This window comes from Podarcis tiliguerta (assembly GCF_965153285.1).
Source record: "Podarcis tiliguerta genome assembly, chromosome: 5".
NCBI classification, from domain to species: Eukaryota; Metazoa; Chordata; class Lepidosauria; order Squamata; family Lacertidae; genus Podarcis; species Podarcis tiliguerta.
In genome coordinates, this window is record NC_139538.1 from 764081 (window position 1) to 787161 (window position 23081).

Here is a 23081-nt window from a genome sequence, read left to right on the forward strand (position 1 = left end):
GCTGACCACATCTGTCCGGTGTGTGTTTGTGTCCTCCCAGCAACCCGTCTCGGACACGGTGACCATGGCGCTCCTCCTCATGACGGTCGCGGTCCCTCCGGCCATTCCGGCCGCCTTGACCACCGGCATCGTCTACGCCCAGAGGAGGCTGAAGAAGAAGAAGATCTTCTGCATCAGCCCTCAGAGGATCAACATCTGTGGGCAGATCAACCTGGTCTGCTTCGACAAGGTGCCGTCTCTGGAGAATTCGCTTGGGGTTTCAAAGTCCAAATCGGCCAGACTTTGTCATAAAACGGGAGGGTTGGAAGGGATCCTAAGCGCCATCTGCCGCAATCCCTGATGGAGGGACACCCCAAGTCTGCTTGAAACCCCCCAAGGAAGGAGAGACTTGGAATCTCTTTTCTTGTAGTTTGAATCCTTTGGTTCTGGTAATGCGGTAATTTGGGTTTCAGGCACTGAACTTTCGCCAATGAATTGCAGGGTAGAGCCCAGAGAGTACACTTTGCCCTAGGACACAAACTTTATAGGAAAAATATACATCATTTTGGCTCTTTCATCCTCTTCCCAACCGCTGTCTGCCACCCCATCATCTCTCATCCAACCAGTTCTTGGAAACACTTTCTCAATCCCGTTTTTTAAAAAATGTACATGCAGAGCCACTCCCAGTCAACTAATCCAGTCTAGCCGCTGCATTCTGGATTAGTTGTAGTTTCCGGGTCACCTTCAAAGGTAGCCCCACGTAGAGCGCATAGCAGTAGTCCAAGCGGGAGATAACCAGAGCATGCACCACTCTGGCAAGACAGTCTGCGGGCAGGGAGGGTCTCATCCTGCGTACCAGATGGAGCTGATAGACAGCTGCCCTGGACACAGAATTGGCCTGCACCTCCATGGACAACGGTGAGTCCAAAATGACTCCCAGGCTGCGCACCTGGTTCTTCCGGGGCACAGTTGCCCCATTCAGGGGTAACTGCCTTGAAGCCTTTGGAAACCCCCAGAGGCACCCTGTGGGTGCCAAGGATGCTTCACGCCTCCAGCGCTTTCATTCCTGGGAGGTTTCTAGTCCTCAGGAGTTCTTTCCTCAAGGCTCAGCGGCACCCAGGGGCTGGGCTTCCACTGGGCAAGGGAGAAGGAAGCTTGCGCCCCACGGAGAGCTTCCCGGTTCCCCCAGGGGCCTTCCCGTCTCTCTCTGCCCCCCTCCCTCGCCTTCACCCACCCACAAGGAGATCTGTGCCTGAGCTGCCCTGCGGCACTTGAGCTGAGCACTGGGGCCTCTGCCTTCTGACCAGGGATGCCCTGTGTCTGTTTCCCCCCACCTAGACTGGCACGCTGACAGAGGATGGCCTGGATCTGTGGGGCGCCGTCCCCTGTGAAAAGAGGAGGTAAGCCCCCTAGAATGGTAGCATTGGAAGGGAAGTTGTGGTTGTGGTATCCCAGTGATCATCTGGTCCAACTCCCCAGGGTGGCCAGAAAATTCCTTTTAAGTAAACCTGAATACGGAGAGATTAATGAAGAAGCGCTGCCCAGCCAAGGGGGCTGCAAAGCCTCAGCCACAAGGTGCAGCCTCTGCTTGGCTCCAGCCCCAGAAGGAGAGGGAGGGGGGGTTGCTGCTATCCAGCTTCCTGCTGCCATGGAGAGGCTTCGGGGAAACCTAGCAAGCCAGCCCTGCTCCTTTGCAGATTCCGGCAGCAGAGAACAGAGGAAGGTTTAGTCCTCTTGGCAGCGCCTGCTTTGGGGACGGCAGCAGATTCATTTCAGAAGTCTTTCACTTCTTAAATACAAAAGGTTAAGGTGCCAACGGCCCATCTAGTCCAGCAGCACAATAATCTTCCTTCCTTCCTTCCTTCCTTCCTTCCTTCCTTCCTTCCTTCCTTCCTTCCTTCCTTCCTTCCTTCCTTCCTCCCTCCCTCCCTCCCTCCCTCCCTCCCTCCGTCCCTCCGTCCCTCCTCTTCCTTCCTCTCCTTCCTCCTCCTTCTTCCTCCTCCTCCTCCTCCTCCTCCTTCTACACCCCTTTGGCTCAGCGCCCTGTTCAAGGGAAGCCCTAAATCTTGTTCTGAAGGAGCCACTGTGTGTTTAGCCTCTGGAACGAAAGGATTAAGGAGGTTATGTTGACAGTTTCCAACAAGGGCCGATTGTTTGTGGAGTAAAGAGGGGTGTGGAGGGGGTGAGCAGTGACTGGAAGGCGGATTTAGGCGCTCCAAGAGCCTTCCTCCTGACTTACCTCCCCCTAACTTGGACCTCCTTCCTGGGAGACCAGCGAGAAAGAGAGAGATGGAAAGGTTTCTGGTGGGGTAGCACAGCTGGAGGGGAAGGGACTCCTGGGTTGGACTAGATGATCCATGAAAACAAGAAAACCAAGAAAAAATTACAATACTTCAAAACATTGCAAAACGTTAAAATGCTGAAAGAACAAGCAACAAGCACCTCAGCATTTCTGAGCCTCTGATTCAGGGAAATCTCTCCACCGGGGAAAGCAGACATTTTGCATCCTTCCTTGGCCTGTGGGCGGACTAAACTTCATCTTTACTGCTCCCTTTTCCTCGCCCCTGACCTCCAGTCTTATCTTTTCATAGACCACTCTGAGGCTTTGCTGTTCTTGGTTTTTCTGCAATAAAACAATGCACAAATTTTATGAAACAAATCAATTAACAAATGGATTGGATTATCCCCAGATTGGGCAGCCTGCATTTTCAAGGGGGGAGACCAGCGGAAGGGCAGACAAGGCCAATGAAATAGGCTTTCAAAGATCTGCAGCTGCGCAGTCACCTCTGCTGTGGGGCAGCCCTTCGCCTTAGACCCAAAGACGGGCTTCTTCTTTCATCCCTGGCAGCCTTGCTGCTCCAGACAACCCTTTGAGGCTCCTCTTGTCCACTTGGGCTGCAGATCCTGGAGCCCAAGCAACATCTGCTGTGTTTGAGGAAAGAGTTGGGAAAGAGGGACCCTGGGGCTCATGCTCTGCTTTCCCTCCCAGCTTCCAGGCTGTGCACAGCTTCTCCAGCGGCTGCCCGCTGCCGTGGGGGCCCATCTGCAGAGCCATGGCCACCTGCCACTCGCTGCTGGTCTTGGACGGGAAGATCCAAGGGGATCCCCTGGACGTCAAGATGTTTGAGGGCACCAACTGGGTGAGTCGACTTTCGCACTCAGGGCTGCCAAGGAGGAAAGAGCTGGGAAGCCAGGGCATACTACTACTACTACTACTACTACTACTAATAATAATAATAATTTTTGTTTAGTCATGTCCGCCTCTTCGTGACCCCCTGGACCAGAGAATGCCAGGCACTTCTGTCTTCCACTGCCACCCGCAGTTTGGTCAGATTCATGTTTGTAGCTTCGAGAACACTGTCTAACCATCTTGTCCTCTGTTGTCCCCTTCTCCTTGCGCCCTCCATCTTTCCCAACATCAGGGTCTTTTCCAGTGAGTCTTCTCTTCTCATGAGGGGGCCAAAGTATTGGAGTCTCAGCTTCAGGATCTGTCCTTCCAGTAAGCACTCAAGCGAGAGACGTGCTTGGCAAATCCTCACCGTGATCAACTCCTGCCCAGAAACGTATGTCCCCACTGTGGAAGGACGTGTGGATCCAGAATTGGCCTCCACAGTCACTTACAGACTCACTGTTAAAACCGTGTTTATGGGAGACAATCTTACTCGGCTATGAGAGACCGCAGAAGAAGAGGAATCTTGCAGAGGCATCTGAAGGGCCACTGGGATACAGGATGATGGCTCAGGGGGGGCCTTTGGCTCTTATCCTCTGACGGTCACCCGGGAGGGACAGCTTCCAAGAGGAAGAGTTGACTGCAGTGACCGGAAACATCCAAGAATCTGCAGCCCTTGTTCATCCTGGGTCTCCTGTTTGCCAGCCTAGCAAAGTGTGGGGACAGTCGCCCTATGTTTGGCTGCTCCTCCTGGCCCACTTCCTGCTTCCACGCCTCGCGAAATTCAAGGCCACCCTCACCGGGGGCCTGCCAGGACCCTGGGACGGTGTGGCTGAGCGATGGAGGGAGGCCCTGGGGACACAAGTGGTTTGCAAAGACACTCCGCTGAGCAGAGCGCTTGTGGTTTGCAGTGCAAAGCCCGGGGCTTCCTCAGAAAGGAGTCTGGGGCATGCCAAAGCTCCTCTGCCGTTGCCTGAATGCACAGGGACACAGCGGCTGCTCCATTGTCAGAGGAAATCTGGCATAAACATTGTGTCACCCTCCGCCTTGATTTTGGAGGCTCCCCTTCCCGGCTCCTGACCCTTGCGGTCACGCGGCTGGCACCGGGGACCCGCTCCTTGGCACGTTCACGGGGCTGAAAGCCTTGTCCTCATGCCACCTCCAGCAGGGAGGAGCGTGGGAACGTTGCCCCACAGGTCCCCTCCCCTCGGCTCCATCCCTCTGCTAACAGGCAGAGCAAAACTCGGGCCCTCTGGCTTCGCTCCAGGACGCGGTTTTTCCTGTCTGTTTGCAACACAATCTGTCAATCTGCTCCAGTATCAGCTGAACCTGCTTTTGCATCTCGTGCCGCTGGTGTGTCCCTCCTTCCGCTGCTGCGTGGCAAATGCCCCCGGAGGGAGCCCACAGCGGGGCAACACGGAAAGAGTTGCAGCCCAAGATTGTGGGCAGAGGACCGTTGCCTTCCCCTGTTCCCCACAAGGGCCGGCAGATTTGGGGAGGGGGCGGGGAGGCAGCGATGCTTCTGGAAGCCACAAGAGGGGAGAAGATGTGTTGGAAAACTAGCCCCCTCGGGAGAGAGAGGCTGGCCCCTCTCCCAGGCTCCAGGGGCTTGCTCATATCCCAACAACATGGATCTCGGGTTCGAATCCTGATGGCAGATTTCCTCCAGGCATCTGGTTGGCCACGGTGAGAACTGGATACTGCCCTTGATAGGCCCCCATTGGCCTCATCCAGCAGGACTCGTCCTCTTTCTTCTTCTTCTTCTTCTTCTTCTTCTTCTTCTTCTTCTTCTTCTTCGGTGATCACTCGTGGCCGAGTAAGATTGTCTTCCACAAACACGGACCTCCTCTCAGTCTCCTCTTCTCAAAGACTCAGAGAATTGTAGAGTTGGAAGGGACCCCCAGAGGTCCTCTAGTCTAACCCCGTGCAAGGCAGGAATCTCAGCCAAAGCTGAGCCAAAGCGTGTCAAGACAGGTGGCCAGGCTAAACATCTCCAGGTCTCTCAAGGACTCCTCCTAAGACTTGGCTTCCAGACCCTTCACCATCTTTGCCACCCGCTAATCTGGTCCTTGAGACTCTCCCACTCTCAGTGTGTGTTCTCCTCCTTCCTTCTTACAGAAAATGGAGGAGTCCAGCTCGGACGGGAGCAAAGGCAGCCTCACCATTGTCAAGCCAGACAGCAACGCCGCCCAGGTAAGTGCTGCACCTGCCCCTGAGCGGCCCCCGCCCTGGCGGAGCATCCTGGGGGAGCAAGCAAGGCAGGGGGCGGCTGGCATCACAGCATCCGCTCAGCGAAAGAGCTTCTGGGGCAAAGGAGCCTTGTAGCTTCATTTGGGCATCTGCTACCCCGGGCTTCTTTGGGATGGAGGCAAAGGGAAGGTTTTTGCTGGAAGATTCAGGGCAGACGAAAGGAAGTAGTAGCACATAGTTAAACGATGGGACTCCCTCCCACAGGAGGCAGTGATGGCTGCCAGAAGATAGGACCGATTTATGGAGGAGGAGGAGGAAGAGAGGGCTAGCGATTCTGCTGTGCCTCCACAATTGGAATCAGTGATGCTTCTGAATCCCCATTGCTGGGAACCACAGAAGGGGAGATTTGCTCTTGTATTTGAATCCTGATTTCTGGTTTCCCATTGGGGCATCTGGTCGACCCCTGTGAGAACAGGATTCTGGGATCAATGGGCCATTGGCTCTTCCTATGCTCTTAAGAAATACATGAAAGCCAGCAGGGATCTTCTGTTGCCATTCTGACCTGGGAGGCATGGAAGGAGGCAGTTTAGAAACAGGACCAAGCCAGAAAGAACTTTCTGTGGGTAGTTTTGAACAAGGAAAAGTCAAACGCACGACTGCAGGGGGAACAGTGGACCGCCAGCAGCTGCTGGCGGTTGTTCTCTTTTAGGGCAGACTGAGAGCCACACGCCTTCGCATCCTGGCCCCGCAGGGCTCAGGCAGTTGTCCCAAAGCCTGAAAGGCAGACATGAGAGCATCTCTCTCTCCCAAGACTGTGTTCCCAGCTATTGGTGTTCAGAGGCAGGTGATGGTGAGGATTGAATTGATTGCCTGTCCTTCAAGGGAAGGTCCCAGGACTGGACTGCAACCTTTTAAAATTCAGTATGAAAACAAATTACAGGCAGAGGAAGAGGGTGGGTCCTGGCAAAAAACAGAGAAGGTGTCAGGTGCACCTCTGGGGGGGGGAGTTCCACATTTGGGGGGCTGCTGCAGAGAAGGCCCCCTTCCAGGTTTTCAGCACCCCAAACTTCGGTGGTGGCAGGACTAACCAAGAGGGTCCCCTCTGCCAGTCTTCACACCCAAGGGGGTCTCTAGGGAAGGAGGTGGTCTCTTGTGCTACTTCTGGGTTTCGCCGCTCACGCATGCGCAGATGGTCAAAATGACGTCACACACAGATGCGCGGAGGCAGGTTGCGTTCGCTTCTGGATGCGAACGGGGCTCCGTAATGGATCCCGTTCACATCCAGAGGTACTGCTGTACCTCCGTGAATGTGTGCCTTGTCTAGCGTCCATTCCGGCGAATGTCCGTGGGAAACCCAGAAGTACCAAAACTGGTTACTTCTGGGTTTGCCACTCGCACATGCGCAGAAGCGCAGAAGTGCTTTGCCCTGCATCCGTTTCGGCTATCATGACAGATCCTGGTCACAAAACAAGGCACGACTGTATGCGGCTGTTTTAAAACGGGGCTTGTGTGAGTTCTAAAGGCAAATATGAGCGCTGCGTTTTGAGTCGGTTGATGTTTCCAAGCCATCTTCAAAGGCAGCCCTAGTTAGGGCACATTGCCCTAATCTAATCTGCTCCTTCCTGGACTGGAGAACTCGGGACACACAAGACTTCTGTCTTTTCAGGATTCACTTTCAGTTTGTTGGCCCAAACCCAGCCCATCGCTGCCTCTCTGGCATCTCAGCTCCTTCTCCCAATTCAGACAGGTCAGAGAGACAGGGCGGGGTGTCGTCTGCGTATCGACAACTCCTTCTTCCCAACCTCCCAGCAGCTCCATAAAGAGGTTCAAGAGTGGGGACCGAGAACGGGGGGGGGGGGGGGGGCTAGATGGATCCTTACAGGGCACCACAGGACAACTCCCGTGGGACCAGCCATGGACAGGGCTCTAGAGGCAGAAGCAAAACTGCTGATGTACAGTCTGCCCAGCCCTCCTGAGATGCTCTAGAAGGATGCGGTGGTCCATGGGGCTGAATGTCAGGAGCTCGGCCTACACTTGAGTAGGACCCTGGCAGAGACACATGCCCGACTGTCATGTTCCCTCCCTCCTGGTCGATCATTCGGGAGCTTCAAAAGCTTTCTTCTGCCTGAACATCACAGCGTCCGATGCCAACAGACACCGGCAGAGTTTGTGCATTTTGCGTAACAGACCTCAGCAACTCAGCATTTTGGCTAATCTACTTTATTTACATAAACACACATGGAGCACTGCAACGTGGCTCCCTCTCTCTCTAGCATCAGACAGCAAAGAGAGAAAGAACAAAGGACAAGAGTCCCCCTTCATGGAACACAGTAACACAAACATCCTGTCTCCGTCACTTCCCACTCTATGGAGTCAAAACATACACCGTCATGTGATAGACAACAATCCCATGACTGCAATCATGGAGCAGGAATTCTAACACTGAAAGCCACTGCAAGATCAATAAAAATGCACCCACCCATCTCTCTCCCGACAAATGCCCTCAGCCAGGGCGACCAAGGCAGCCTCAGTGTCCTGGCTGGGCCAGAAGCCTCTAGACTGAACTGGTTCCAAATCTTCAGTCTCCTCCAAGCGCATCTGAAACTCGCCCCCCAAGGGAGATAGTAGCCAATGGGTGAGAATTATCTAATACTTCCGTGTCCAGGGAGAGCGTCTGAAGGAAGGGGCACGTCACCATCTCCTTCAAGGCGGGCAAGACTTCTCCTTCCTCCTTGGACCCTCCCAGCCATGAGGGGCAAGGGGGGCTGGCACTTGGGCACCCTTCTTGAAGCAGCTTCTCCACATCTTTGGGGTGCAGTAATATTTAGTGATTTATTGTTTCATTAGTAAAAATTACAGTGTAGAAAAACCTCAAAGCAGTTAATAAAAAAGATAAAGAAATTACCGTCAAAAAAACTGTACAGGGGTACGGTAATTTAAAGTTAAAGCCACAGGAAAGCAGATTAAAACTCAGGCCAACTTTCTAAGCGTCTGGGTGCAAATCTGAGCAGTTTTGTCCCTAAAGCGCCTGGCAGAGTTTCTGCAACCACCAGGGACTCTGGCGGGGTCAGAGCAAGGCTCTCTTGGCCAGACGACCCAAACCCGTTGACCGGTCGGAAAAGCTCTGCTGGACGGCCGCTTGGGGAGGCGGAGAAGTCCGCTCTTTGCCGCCGCTGCCGCATGTCAGGGTGTGGCCATGCAGCCTCCCACATGTTGCAGCCATCGACCCTCCTGTTTCGTTGCACGCAGGTCATTAGAGAGCCAAGGCAGCCTACGTTCTTCACAGTGACGGCGGGACCGTTCAAGCGCAGGCCATCCAGGCTACCTCTGATCCTGGAGGTAGTATAGAATCATAGAGCTGTAGGATAGTAGAGTCGGAAAGGGCCTCGGGGGGTCATCTAGTCCAACCCCCTGCCATGCAGAAATCTCAACTCAAGCAGATTCAAAACCTCCCTTCCGAGGGAGTCCGTTCCACTGTCAAACGGAGTTTACGGTCAGAACGTTCTTCTGGTGTTTAATCCGATTCTCCTTCCTTGCAATGTGAATCCATTGGTTCGGGTCCTACAGTTTGGACCAGCAGAAAACAAGCTGCCTGCCTCTTCCATGTGGCTGCCCTTAAGATACTGGAAGATAACTCTCATGTCACCTTGCAGTCTCCTGTTTTCGAGGCAAAACATACCCAGCTCCTTCAAGTGTTCCTCCTAAGTCTTGGTTTCCACACCCTTGATCATCCTGGGCGCCCGCCTCTGCACACCATCCAGCTTGTCAAGTTTCTAGCCCTCATCACACCTATTAGTTCAGCCCCTCCGTAGACGCCTTGGGTGTCGTGGTGCTGAATAGAAGCCCCCTGCTTGCGGGGAGACCTCCCACTAAGAGCTTCCTCTTCCCGCCCCTCCCAGGCCCCCTTGGAAGGCATCGCGATCCTCCACCAGTTTCCCTTCTCCTCCTCTCTGCTGAGGATGTCTGTCATCACGCAAGAGATTGGGAAGGACGGCTATGACCTCTACATGAAGGGAGCCCCGGAGACGGTGGCCGGCTTTTGCAAAACCAACACCGGTAAGGCCCCAAGATCCACGTCCCTGTAAGGTAAACAAGGTAAAGGACCCCTGGACGGTTAAGCCCAGTCAAAGGCAACTGTGGGGTTGCGGTGCTCATCTTGCTTTCAGGCCAAGGGAGCTGGCATTTGCCCACAATACGTATCCAAACAAACATCTGGGTCAGACTTCAGGGGGAGCCCTTTTAAATGTCCATCTCCGAGGGCCTTCTGGCGGTTCACTCCCTGTGAGAAGCGAGGTTGCAGGGAACCAGGCAGAGGGCCTTCTCAGTGGTGGCACCTGCCCTGTGGAACGCCCTCCAATCAGATGCCAAGGAAATAAACAACTATCTGACTTTTAGAAGACACCTGAAGGCAGCCCTGTTCAGGGAAGTTTTTAAGGTTTGTTGTTTTATTGTGCTTTTAACATTTTGTCGGAGCCGCCCAGAGTGGCTGGGGAAACCCAGCCAGATGGACGGAGTATAAATAATAAATTATTATTAAATCATTATTATTTTAAACAAGCACATCCTTGGTTAGCTGCCTCTGCTGCTCTTTGACTGGCGCCTCTCTGCTCTCCCCCTCCTCCCCGGCAGTCCCCAAGAACTTCCACAGGGAGCTGAAGTGCTTCACGTCTCAAGGCTTCCGCGTCATTGCGCTGGCTCACAAGGAGCTCCGTCTCAACAGGGGCGTCAACCTGGACAACTTGGAAAGGTAAGGCTGGCTGATGTTGGGCCCCCGGGGCTGACGCTGGCCTGACTCCTCCAGGCATGGGCTCAATTTATATCGTTCATTATCAAGAGCGGAGTCATCTCCCTTCCGTGTCAGGGGTCATCCACACTTACCTTTCTGCCGTGATTTCCAGGCAGGGTCTGCAATTTAAGGCTCAGGGTCTTCACCCCCCCCCCTTGCTTCCTGCTCTGGAGCTTTCCTCACAAAAACCTGCATTTTGAAGGTCAGTTGGCGCAAACAGCAATCTGCAGAAAACACAAATTGACATTTGCACCGACTGGGCTTTATAGAGCCAATTTTTGCAGGGAAAACTCCAGGGGGTGGGGTGGGGGACCCCATCAGCACTCACACACAGAACTTTTAAGCATGGAAAGAGCAGGGCCAAAAGGTAAGTGTTATAGGATTTCTAAGGTCTCATATATATAAATCATATGTTCCTAAATTTACAAGGCAAACACATACAGAAGTATGTAAACCACATGTCTGAAATAGCACAGGAGAGATATCCTGAAGCCATTTTGACTCTTCCAAATGGACCTCAAATGTTTCTCTGCAAGGAGGAAGGAAATGGGAAAGGCTCCCCACTGCCTCTTTGCTCACAAATCCTGTCTTAAGGGCGCCTCTGTGTATGAATAGGATGAGCCTGTGACCTGGACTCAGGAACTGAGCAGGGCCATCTTACCCATAGGCGCTATGGGTGCGGGGCACCCAGGTGCTGTGATCTCGGGGGCACCAGGCTGAGAGTCCGGGGCCCGAGAGTTGGGTCTGAGCCCGCCCGTCGGTTGGAGCGCTGCGGTGGGCTCTTCTGCTGCGGGCGGCTCTGCGCTGCAAGTTTGGGAGCAAGCGAGCCAGCGAGATGCTGAGGCGGTTGGCACTAATAACATGGATGAGCCTCACTGGCAGCCAGCGGCATAGTGGGGGGCGGATTCATAAAGGACTCTCTGTGGGGCCGGCCACCTCAAGGCCGTGCTCCAGAGCAGCCCCCCAGGCCTCTCTGGGCCCCTTCAGAAGCCCCTCACTCTCCCCTCTTGCCTCCCAGAGACAAGCTGGAGTCCGGCCTGACCTTCTTGGGTCTCCTGGTCATGGAGAATCGGCTGAAGATGGAGACCCAGGCTGTCCTGGAAGAACTCAGCTCTGCTCGCATCCGCAGCGTCATGGTCACAGGTAGGTAGGAGCTTGTGGTTGTGTGTTTGTGCGTTTGTGAAGGGTTTGCAAGGGGTTCTCCCTCGCTGGGGTTTCCCAAAGGCTTTAACTGGGGGGGAAAGATCAGGCCTTTATTGATGCAAACATACGTGGGGCTCAGTCTCTCTAAAAACCATAGGCGGGGGTGGAGGCAGGCTGGAACTGCATTGTAGTTGACAGATTTCCCAAGGAGCGAAGCTTTTCTTTTGTGATTGGATACTGGCATTTGCAAACCTTTGGCTAAATGCACGCAGCGTTTGAGCTTTCGAGTCCGATTAAGCCGTTCTGGATGGTGTCAAATAGAAACAAGATGGTGGTCCAAAAGGGGGGGGGGGGGTTGGTTCAAGTGTTTCCGGCCCCCTGCAGACTGCCAGGATTTTGTGGGATGCTGGTGTGCACATTTCAAGCCCAGGAAAGTTCTCTCTTGGCCCAGAGCCACAAAGAAACACACTTTTCTTCCCGTTTGGAAAGTGATCGCGAAACCCATTGAAAAATGTGGGGCGAATGGATGATGAATGGCGAGACGTGTCAACACCCTGTCAGAGAATCAGGATGAGAGAAGTCCCAGCGGCCTTTGGGCCTTCAAGAGGAGACCTTCAGTTAGTTACTGGCAATGGGAGGGAGAGGGTGCTGGTCCCGAGGGTTAACCGTGTGGCGAGGTCCGAGTCCAGTCCAAGGTCGAGGGTGTGGTATGGGGGCTGTCCGTCAAGGCTGAAGCTGGGTCCAAGGCAGGGAGTTGGGTGAGGTCAGAAACTCTGGCTGAAGAGCAGGACAGGGTGCAGGCAGGAACAGGCTATCAACAATGTTGCTCCCGCAACCTGGAACTGGGGCTGGCTGGCTTTTATCTGCCCCGAGGCATAGGGCGGCCCCGGTCCACAGGTGACTTGCCTCTCCTGGCCTGGAGGTGAGCCCTCCTCCTGCGGGAACTCCGTTCCCTCTGCCTCTCTGCCCTGAGCCTTTGCAGCTCAGGAGAGGCTGGAGGGGTACCGGACCCAGAGGCAACCTCAGCTTCCCCTGACGGGGCTGAGAGTGGAGCACCTGCAGGCAATGGGTCCTCCATCACCTCAGGGGCCAGAGCAGACTCAGCTGGTGCCTGCACCTGAGGATCCAGCACAGGTGAGGACCTTTCAGGCTCAAGCCCCAGCCCTGGTTCAGCTGGTTCTGGAGGCGGGGAATCCTGTGCAGGCTGGGATCCCTCAGGTTCAGCATCCGAGTCCAAATCCCGGGCCATCACACCCACAGACTTCCTTCCTTCCCCTCGCTTCCAGGCGACAATCTTCAGACAGCCATCACAGTCGCCAGGAACTGTGGGATGTTCTCCTTTGGCACCAGAGTGATCCTGGTGGAAGGCAGGGAGGCAGAGGGCTCCAAGCGGGCATCCGTTACCTGGCAGCTGATAGAGGCGGTGTTCAATTCAGACGAAAGCATGGTAAGGCAGGAGATCCAGAGCTCTTTGCATAGCTTCAATCTGGGTGGAATGGGTGTGCCCCCAAGCTTCTGACGCCGTCTGGCTGAGATGCTTCCAATTGCGCAAATTCTGAAATAAGTCACCGGGGCGTAATTCCTGACTTCCAGACTCCCGACATCTCCATTGACGTCTCTGACGCTAGTGGGAAAGAGAGCGACTTCCACTTCGTCTTGAACGGGGACACCTATCACGTCCTCATGAAACACTTCGGCAGCCTCCTGCCCAAGGTACGCTGTGGGGAAGGCGGTGGGTGGTCCCTAGGGCTGGTGCCAGGGAGGGAATGAGGAATGGGCCCCCCGTTGAGACCAGGACGCATCCTTAAGGGCGCTTCCTTGGAACCAGCCTGCAATGCAAGACTTTCTTTGGACGGAAGGGGCCTCCAGGTGTGTGTCTTGTGAAGCAATAAACGTCCTGTGCTTTCAGGGTGGGCTTGTACTGGACCGTCTTGATCTTCTGTCCATGGCACAAATGTTCTTTGGCGCTCCCAGATTTCTCGCGCGTCATTGACTCCTCTGTCCGGCCTCCCTGGACTCCTCCGGGACACTGTTTCATAGAATCGTAGCATTCCAAACAGGAGGGATCCCCTCAGCGCCATCTAGTCCAGCCCTCTGCAGTGCTAAAGAATCCCAGATAGATGGCCATCCTGTGGGAATGTTCAGGGATGCGGGAGAGGATATATTGTTTGATTATAGCCTTTCCAACTTGTGTTAACAAGTTCACAATTTAGCAGAGTAACATTACCCTTTTTAAACTCGCAGCGGATGCGTTTGCTCAGGCTCGCTAAAGCCTCTATAATAACTGTTCTGGTATTTCCCCCTGATTCCCTCATAAATGATAAGACACTACACAGTCTTCTATAAAAGTATAAAAGGAGTTTACTCACTCACATTCTGTTCACAATCGGATCCCAGAAGGCAGACTTAGCTTAGAAAAGTAACCTACACCTGGAAACTATCTCATAAGGAGACAGTCCCTTTGTCCTCTCTTTGGCTAAGCAGATGTTGCTTCTTCGATGCATGTAGTCAAAGTGAGAGAGATGGCTTCCCTGCCCTGTGCTTTTGTTGTTACCTGCACAGGTGAGGCCACGCCCACCTCTAGTCACATGCAGAGGAAGTCTGTCCCAGCCCAGAAGGAAACAGGAAGTTGACCTGCTGGCTGGACAAACATTCCTCCCCAGATGTAAACATGTTCACTCTAGGAATGTTGTACTCGACTGCTCTTGTGTCTCACATCCCACAGATCCAACCTCTGTTTAATGAAGGAGACGCTACTAGATGAGGCTTAGGATCCCTTCAAACTCTACAATTCTATAATTCTGTGTTTATTTGGTGGGGTTTTTTTTTCTATCCTCAGATTCTTCTGAACGCAACAGTGTTTGCCAGGATGTCTCCAGCACAGAAGTCCAGCCTTGTGGAAGAATTTCAGAAGCTAGAGTAGGTTCCTTCCTTGCCATCGTGATTCTGGGAGCGGAGCTCAGGGGACAGGGAGAAGGACCTTTTTGCCGTCACAGTAATGTTTAAGATATTCCTTGAATAGAATTCATTCTTGATTTACCTTTTGCATCAAATACCCTCATACCCTCCCTGTCATTTTTGCCATTCGCAGATACTCTCATAGTTTAACTTGCCATTCAGATTTTGTAGGTATAGTTTCATTTTTCCAATACGTTGCAATAAAAATTCTGGCTGCGGATGTTGCATACATAAAGAGAGATCTTACTTCTTTTTTGATTTCGGTTGACATTATCCCTAATAAGAAGGCTTCTGGTCGTTTTGTGAATGGGATTTTTAACATCTTTTTTAAAACAAAACAAAACAAAACAAAAACCTGAACTTTCAAATGATGTTCCCTCCTGTCTCCTAGCTACTACGTGGGAATGTGTGGCGACGGAGCCAACGACTGTGGGGTAGGTAATTAGATTTGTTAAATGATAATAATAATAATAATAATAAAGCTTGTGACCCACCCGGATCCCTTTCCCCATGGATGTGGCGGGTCCTAAGTGGAAACCAAAAGGCGATTCCTGTTCCTACAATTCTCTTGATTCCATCTGAGATTGAATGGGGGTGATGGCTGATGCTGCTCCTCTTTCAGGCCTTGAAGATGGCTCATGCCGGGATCTCCCTCTCGGAGCAAGAGGCTTCCGTCGCGTCTCCCTTCACCTCCCAAATCCCGAACATCGAGTGTGTGCCGGAACTGATCAGGTGGGTTTTGCCTCCTTCGCTTCCGTGGCTTTGTTCCCGCCACGCCAAACCTCTCCGGAGGCACCTTGTGGGACCCAGTGTGGCTTTCCTTCGTTGCCTCCTTCCTCCTGATGTATAATAATAATAATAACGGTCCCCACTCACCCCACGCAGGAGGAACCCAGAACAACGGTGCACAAGCCCTTATATAGACTTTTGAAATTGCCCACCTTGTAGCCCAAGACCCCCCCAAAAAACATCATCCATACATCACAGAAGGAAACGGTCTGCCACACAAATCCTGATAATGGTCACTGATTGCTTTACCTGGGCAGCCTGGCCATTCTTTTGTGATGGTCAATATTTTAGTTTCCTGAATCCTGATCACAAGCTCACCCTATTCATACACAAATACGCCCTTAAGACAGGATTTGTAAGCGAAAAGGCAATGGGATGGCTTTCCCCATTTGCCTCCTTTACTGCAGAGGAATACCGTATTTTTCGCTCTATAAGACACACTTTTTCCCTCCTAAAAAGTAAGTAATGTGTGTGCTTCTTATGGAGCGTATGCAGGCTGTGCAGCTATCCCAGAAGCCAGATGTGCACACCGATCCCTCTTGCTCTTCTGGCTTCAGCGAAAGCAACACAAAGCCTCTTGAGTGCAGCGGGAGCGCTCCTGCCTCTTCGCTCAAGGGGCTTTGTGTTGCTTTCTTGTTTCTTGTTTTCCTCCTCTGAAAACTAGGTGCGTCTTATGGTCGGGTGTATCTTATAGAATGAAAAATACGGTATTTGAAGTCATTGGAAGAATCCAAATGGCTTAAGGATTGCTCTCCCATACTGTTTCAGACACATGGTTCATATGTTTAGATATGTGTGCATTTATGAATTTTTATTCTGTATTTGAGACCTTAAAACTCATATAACGCTCCTTTCTGTCCTGCTGCCACTGTCAGTGGCACATGTTGCAACAGGGACCGCATGGCTAACGTGGTGCCACCCACTGGGACTGGCACACTCCTGGCACTTGCCCTGGCAAGCCTAGCTGCTTGCCGAGTCTTTCAGGCCCCGAGTTATCCTTCTGCACTTGAGCTGCCTCTTTCTCTTCCCCAGGGAAGGTCGTGCGGCCCTCGTGGCCTCCTTCTCGGTGATTAAATACCTGACCCTGTATGGGATGGGCCAGTTCATTGGCACTGCTCTGCTGTATTGGGTACGTACATATGTAAATATTGACAGGTGTAGATGTCAGGAGTTCGTCCTACACTTGAGTAGGACCCTGGCAGAGACAGATGCCCGACTGGCATGTTCCCTCCCTCCTGGTCTATCGTTCAGGAGCTTCAAAAGCTTTCTTCAGCCCGAACATCACAGTGACCGATGCCAACAGACACCGGCACACTTAGGGATCTGCAGAGTCTTCGCAGTTCGCGTGACAGACCTCAGCATTTTGGCTAATCTACTTTATTTACATACAAACACACACGGAGCACTGCAACATGGCTCCCTCTCTCTCTAGCATCAGACAGCAAAGAGAGAAAGAACAAAGGACAATAGTCCCCCTTCACGGAACACAGGAACACAAACATCCTGTCTCCGTCACTTCCCACTCTGTGGAGTCAAAACATACGCCGTCATGGAATAGACAACAGTCCCATGACTGCAATCATGGAGCAGGAATTCTAACAGTAGATTCATCCAAAGGCCAAATGGTGGGTGACTGACAGCATGTGCCCCTAAACTGTAGTTCTAACTTGGAGGTAGACAATGGCTTCAGTTGAAGAGAGTCCTTTCTTTCCTTATTTTTATTACTGTAATTAATTAATATACTAATACTATTAATTACATTCCCTCCAAGGGCTCAAGGTGGTTTCTATCTCCTCCTCCTCACCCACAGTGAGCAGCATTTCTGAGTGAGGGATTTGAACCCTGGTCTCTCCCCAGGTCACAGCCAGATCCTTGATCCCCTGGTTCTCGTCTTTATAAAAAGCCTCCACCTAAAGGAGCAATGGGTTTGTTGCCTGGGATCCTGTAAGGCAGGGAAGTGATTTTGCCGCAATGGAGCGTGGACCTGTGTGTGAATCCAGGCCCAGCAAGACATCTTTGGGTGCCGTTGCAAAGCCCCCTAGACTCTCCCACTCGGTCTGAGTTAATTCCATGACAATCTGGGTGACAATCTGTCCACAAGCGGCAGGACTGAGAGCCCTCCGTGAACTCATTCTCTCTCTCTCTCTGCCCCACTTTTAGCAAATACAGATCTTTGGGAATATCCAGTACCTCCTTCAAGATGTCGGCATCACCCTAGTCGTGTGCCTAACAAGTAAGCAGATCACTGTGCTATGGGGTCGTGTATTTAGCAGGCGAGTTCCCTTGGGGGTTTGGGGCAGCTGCTACAAGGAAGGTGCACAGTCAGATGTGAAACACGCCAATTCCCTCTTGAGCTGAAGGGAGCCTGAATTTGACTTACCCCAACCTGAATGAGCAAGGGACACGGGTGGCGCTGTGGGTTAAACCACTGAGCCTAGGACTTGCTGATCAGAAGGTTGGTGGTTCAAATCCCCGTGACGGGGTGAGCTCCCGTTGCTCAGTCCCCGCTCCTGCCAACCTAGCAGTTCGAAAGCACGTCAAACTGCAAGTAGATAAATAGGTACCACTCCAGCGGGAAGGTAAATGGCATTTCTGTGCGCTGCTCTGGTTCGCCAGAGGCGGCTTAGTCATGCTGGCCACATGACCCGGAAGCTGTACGCCAGCTCCCTCGGCCAATAAAGGGAAGGGCAACCTTTCTAAACTCTTCGCTTTCTCCATGCCATCTCTTCCTCCCCACAGTGAGCCTGACCCACGCCTACCCCAAGCTGGCCCCCTACCGACCCCCCGGGCGGCTCCTCTCCCCGCCGCTCCTGCTCTCCATCATCCTCAACGTCCTCTTCACCCTCACCGTCCAGGTCTTCGCCTTCCTGTATGTGAAGCAGCAGCCCTGGTACTCTGTCCTGCGCAGCCACAGGTGAGGTCCCCATCCAAAGAGGCACCTCCCAGGGAGAGGCTTAGAGGTGGGCTGGGGTGGGGGGCCAGGGGGTGCCATTTCCCTCTTGCTGGTGTCTAAGGGTAGAGGCTCCTCTTATTCCCAGAGGCAGCACTGGGAGGGTGGGGGCGGAATCTGCCTTGGAGCTCACCCAGGCTGCCTCTGCTCACGGAGGATACCCCCGATTTGCTCAAGGGGAAGTCATACGAGATCCTCTCTCGGTGGAGCCTTCCTTCTGATCTGTTTGTGGGGAGCTTAGATGCCTCATCCTTTTGAGCTGCAAAGTATCTCCTTAAAAGAAAGAATTGGGAGGTGGTGCTGGGTGCTGAAGGGGCAACAGGGTTTAGTGAGCAGGAAGAACCTGTGACGGGGGACAGTTCAGACTCTGAGGCTGGAGCAGAGGAGTGGGGTCAAGAGGCTGCTGCAGAATCCAGAGAGGCTGTGAGATGTGATCCATGAGAGGCAGTCAAGTACAACGTTCATTCTAATGCTAGAGAAGACATGCGAGGGAATGTTTGGTCCAGCCAGTTGAAACTTCCTGTTCCTCCTGGCTGGAGCATCCTTCCTTTTGCATGTGACTAAAGGTGGGCTTGACCAAACCTGTCCAGGTAACAAAAGGACGAGTCACGAAGCACACCTCTCTCCTTTTGACTTCCTTCGTCATTTGACCAGCTTCTAGTTAGGACTGCTCTGCTAGCTCTCAGCTAACAGAAGCACTGGGATTATTCCCCCATATGGGGTAGATAGAATCATAGAATCATAGAATAGATCCACATGTACATATTTGTAACTAAGTCTGCCTTCAGGAATCCAACTGTGAACTGATGTGAGTAAACCTCTTTCATTATCTTTGAAAAAGATTGTGGTGTCTTTATTCTTTTAAGAGGGATTCAAGGGAATTTACCAGGAATGTACAATTCAATCTGAGACGGACTGAATTGTATAATCATGCGCAGTTTGAGGCAGCTTGGGAAACATCTGGGAGAGGAGGAGCCTTAGGTGGAAGGCAGGGACCTTCAGCCTGGCTGCTCCATGGGGCCAAGACCTGCTGGGAAGGGTTGCTGAGACCACTAGGCTGAGTTGCCTGCCATTTCCTTGAATGAAGAGTTAACTTGGCCAGCATCTGCCTCTGCCTCTTCATTCTGACCTGCATCTGACCAGGGGTGGGGTGTGTGTGTGTGTCTTCCTTCCAGGGGGTGCCCTACTGCAGACCACCCTGTGTCCCTGGGCAACGGGACGGCCAGCAACGCCACAGCCCCGGAGCACTCCGTCCTGAGCTATGAGGACACCACCCTCTGGCCACTGGTCACCGTCAACTGCATCATCGCAGCCTTTGTCTTCTCCAAGGGGAAACCCTTCCGGAAGCCCATCTACACCAATTGTGAGTTAATGGGGAGGGGGCAGCGGACCCTCACGCCCTTTTCTGTCTTTTCGGTTCATGATGATTTCTGCCCCACCCAGCCCAGCAGAGACCCCAGAACCAGCCTTGCCTGGGGTCTGGTTGTGGGCATGGCCCAGAGAGCTTGCCATGCATTGTCTCTTTGCTCCTTATCACACCCTGTGGAAGGAAGGAAGGGAGGGAGGGAGGGAGGGAGGGAGGGAGGGAGGGAGGGAGGGAGGAAGGAAGGAAGGAAGGAAGGAAGGGAGGGAGGGAGGGAGGGCTCATCAACATTGTCACTTGACCCATATTTTGACTGCATTGTGTACCAATTATTTTCCCCGAGTCCGAGAGCTTTTCTTGTTTTTCCATGGCTGGACCTTGTGAAAATCAGATCTTACCTGTTGAATTGAAGCTCAGGGGAGCAAGATTTCTGCTCAGATTTTCTGTGCACCAGACTAGGTCCAATGATTCAACGGGTTCAGTTCTTGGACTCAGGGGAATTAATCAGTGCAGGATGCGATCAAAATATGGGCCAGGCAAAAGTGGAAGGAAGGAAGGAAGGAAGGAAGGAGCCCATTGTGGGGGCAGCAGGAGCAGCCCCAGTGACCAGTCACCCTTCCTGAGGTCCAGGGACACATGGGAACCTGCTTGGTTATAACAACAACAACAACAACAACAACAACAATAATTTATTTCTTATACCCCGTCCATCTGGCTGGGCTTCCCCAGCCACTCTGGGCGGCTTCCAGCCAAATCTTAAAATACAGTAAAACATCAGTCATTAAGCTGATCAGCTGCCTTCAGATGTCTTCTAAAAGTCAGAGAGTTGTTTCTTTCCTTGACATCTGATGGGAGGGCGTTCCACAGGGCGGGCGCCACCACCGAGAAGGCCCTCTGCCGGGTTCCCTGTAGCCTCACTTCTCTCAGGGAGGGAACCGCCAGAAAGCCCTCAGCGCTGGACCTCAGTGTCCGGGCTGAACGATGGATGTGGAGACACACCTTCAGATACTGTTGTTGCCTCCCATCTCCCATTGCTCTTCCTGACCCTAGAGGCCCCCCGATTCCTGGGCTTCACTGGGGGCTCTTCCTCTTCTTGATTCCCAGATATCTTCTCTGGCCTGCTGTGCATCCAGCTCGGAGTTTGCCTTTTCCTTTTCTTCGCTGACCTGGACCCCGTCTACAGAGGAATGGAGGTGAGTCGGAAGTGCCTAGTGGGAGACTCCAAGGGAGGGTGGGGGTGACCCCGGAGCTCCCCCCAGCAGGAGGATATGGGCAGCTGGCACCAGATTGGAGCGCCATGCTCTCCGCTTGGGGCAAAACGCAGAGCCCTGGGCCGGCTCCAGGGGTGTGGGGTGCGGAAGGAGGGGGCAGGTGCCAGGCAGGCAGACCTGAAGGCGCTGCGGAAGCCTAACCAGCTTGCAACCTCTTTCCTCACAGTTTCTCTGCACCCCGACCATCTGGAGGGTGTATGTGCTGCTGATGCTGCTGGTGGCCTTCTCCGTCTCGTTCTTCGTGGAGGTGAGCAGGCAAGCGTGATTTCAGGAAGCTGCCTTGCGCCAAGTCTGGCTGCTGGCCCATCTAGCCCAACGCAGTCTACACGGACTGGCAGCAGCTGTCCACGGTTTCAGGCAGGGGTCTCTTGGTCCCAGCGGGGATTGAACCTGAGAGCTTCTGCTTGCAAGGCCAACGCTCAGCCTCTGAGCTACAGCTTTTCATTTCCCCAGGAACTGGCTCAGAGTTTTCCCTTCCAGCGGAGCGCTCCCTACTCCCAGGGGTTGTGGGAACCTGCTGCTGGTGGTTCTCATTTTCTGAGACTGTTAATTTGGGGCTTTCATCAGCTGTAGGCCATAATCATCAAAATGATAACAAATAAAGGCTTGACATACCTCGCTTTGCATGTCATGAGTCTATCTCATATATTAGTTTCACCTTTTAAGCTGAATGACTGAAATAAAAGTTCATTTCCGAGTTTCACCTGTATAATACCAGGTAAAAATGCTTCTGCTTTTTTTTAAGAATGGACGGGCCCCTTTCTCATGCTCCCCTGTTCTTTGCAGGACGGCATCCTCCAGAACCACCGCCTCTGGCTTCTGATCAAGGCCCTCTTCCGCTTCCGCTCCTCCAGCCAGTACCGGAAGCTGCAGCGGCAGCTGGGGGAGGACTCAAAGTGGCCGCCCACCAGCCAGAAGGACTTTGCAGAAGAGCCCAAGAGTGGCGCTTACGTCAACCCCGTCTATGATGAGGCGGGAGAGAACCAGCTGGGGAGGCCGCAGGCTGGCCCAGGAGGACTTGCCAAAAGGGACTTTTTGTGTGCAGAGAGACTGATGGAAACCCACGGGAGATCGTGCTCCTAGGAAGCCCCTCTGACGGTGAGCACAGAGCCTGCCTTTGCTCATCCAGCTCAAGGAGGTTTGCCAGGGGGGCATCTTGCTGTTGGCTCTGCCTGAGTGGGGAAATCTAGGGCTTGATCCCTGTGCCCACGCAAGAGATCCCAGCCTCTTCCACGGGGATCCAGGCTGCTCCAGCGGAAGGGACACACGAGGGAACACCGTCCGCCGTGTGGAAAACAAAGACAACTCTGTATTTTTGCTTTCCAAAAGAGAATAAAGTGGGTTTTTTTTTCTTTTGTGATTGTTGCCAGCCATTTATTTGGAGTTCTGCTGCTTGCAAAAATGTGCCGCAGAGTTGGTGCATCTATGGAGCATCTATGGAGGGCAGGACAAGGTTTGGGGAGGAGAGGGCATTAAGATGAACGTCATTGAGTTGTCGGGTGGGAAGGGACCCCAAGGGTCATCTAGTCCAACCCCTGGACAGCAGGAATCGCAGCGACAGAATCCCTGAGAAATGGCCGTCCAACCTCTGCTTAAAAGCTTCCAAGGAAGGAGAGTCCTTCATCTCCCAAGGTCATCCGTTCCGCTGTCAAACAACAATCACTGTCAGGTGCCTATTCCTGATGTTGTATCGGAATCACCCTTTTTGTAACTTGAAGCCCTGGGTTCGGGTCCTGCCTTCTGGGGCAGCAGAAAACCTTCCGTGGGGCAGTCCTTGAGGTGGTTGAAGACACTGGCTCTCATCCTGCCTCTCAGTCTCCTTTTCTCCAGGCTTATCCCCACCCGATTCCCTCGACCATTCCTCATAAGGCTTCGGTCCTAAATTCAGTAATTCTCTCTCAAACAGTCAGAAAGTTGGTGTTTAGCATGCTCATCCTCTGTGTAGAAATTCAAGGGTCTCAAATATAGAATAGGTAAAGGTAAAGGGACCCCTTACCGTTAGGTCCAGTCGTAGCTGATTCTGGGGTTGCGGTGCTCATCTCGCTTTACTGGCCGAGGGAGCCGGCGTACAGCTTCCAGGTCATGTGGCCAGCATGACTAAGCCGCTTCTGGCGAACCAGAGCAGCACACGGAAACGGCGTTTACCTTCCCGCCGGAGTGATACCTATTTATCTACTTGCACTTTGACGTGCTTTCGAACTGCTAGGTTGGCAGGAGCAGGGACCGAGCAACGGGAGCTCACCCCGTCACGGGGATTCAAACCGCCGACCTTCCAATCAGCAAGCCCTAGACTCTGTGGTTTAATCCACAACGCCACCCGCATTGATAATTGCACAAGGCAAACACACATACATAAGTATATAAACCACATGTCTAGAGCAGTGCAGCAGAGAAATCCAAAAGCCATCTTGGCTCTCCAAAAGACCCCACGGAGGCAGAAAGCCATCCAGGGAAGTTCCTGAAGGGATTCCTCTCCTAAATCG

General features: G+C 52.9%; 1 protein-coding gene across 4 annotated transcripts in view; it reads left to right on the forward strand.

Annotated features, from left to right (window-relative positions):
• The window catches only part of LOC310678257 (putative cation-transporting ATPase 13A5), a 52581-nt gene extending 30628 nt beyond the window's left edge, over window positions 1-21953 (forward strand). For 3 of the 4 annotated variants that reach the window (XM_083441940.1, XM_083441942.1, XM_083441943.1), the window contains 20 exons: window positions 41-229; window positions 1318-1379; window positions 2969-3119; window positions 5267-5341; window positions 8588-8677; window positions 9238-9394; window positions 9968-10085; window positions 11143-11267; window positions 12554-12714; window positions 12861-12980; window positions 14107-14186; window positions 14617-14659; window positions 14848-14957; window positions 16047-16143; window positions 17175-17247; window positions 17754-17928; window positions 19140-19327; window positions 20432-20520; window positions 20765-20845; window positions 21385-21953. In XM_083441940.1, the coding sequence (XP_083298066.1) occupies window positions 41-229; window positions 1318-1379; window positions 2969-3119; window positions 5267-5341; window positions 8588-8677; window positions 9238-9394; window positions 9968-10085; window positions 11143-11267; window positions 12554-12714; window positions 12861-12980; window positions 14107-14186; window positions 14617-14659; window positions 14848-14957; window positions 16047-16143; window positions 17175-17247; window positions 17754-17928; window positions 19140-19327; window positions 20432-20520; window positions 20765-20845; window positions 21385-21681 (2481 nt within the window). In that variant the 3' untranslated portion in view covers window positions 21682-21953. The remainder of the gene's footprint in view (window positions 1-40; window positions 230-1317; window positions 1380-2968; window positions 3120-5266; window positions 5342-8587; window positions 8678-9237; window positions 9395-9967; window positions 10086-11142; window positions 11268-12553; window positions 12715-12860; window positions 12981-14106; window positions 14187-14616; window positions 14660-14847; window positions 14958-16046; window positions 16144-17174; window positions 17248-17753; window positions 17929-19139; window positions 19328-20431; window positions 20521-20764; window positions 20846-21384) is intronic. The other variant, XM_083441941.1, reaches the window with a different exon arrangement.
• The last annotated feature ends 1128 nt before the right edge of the window (window positions 21954-23081 follow it).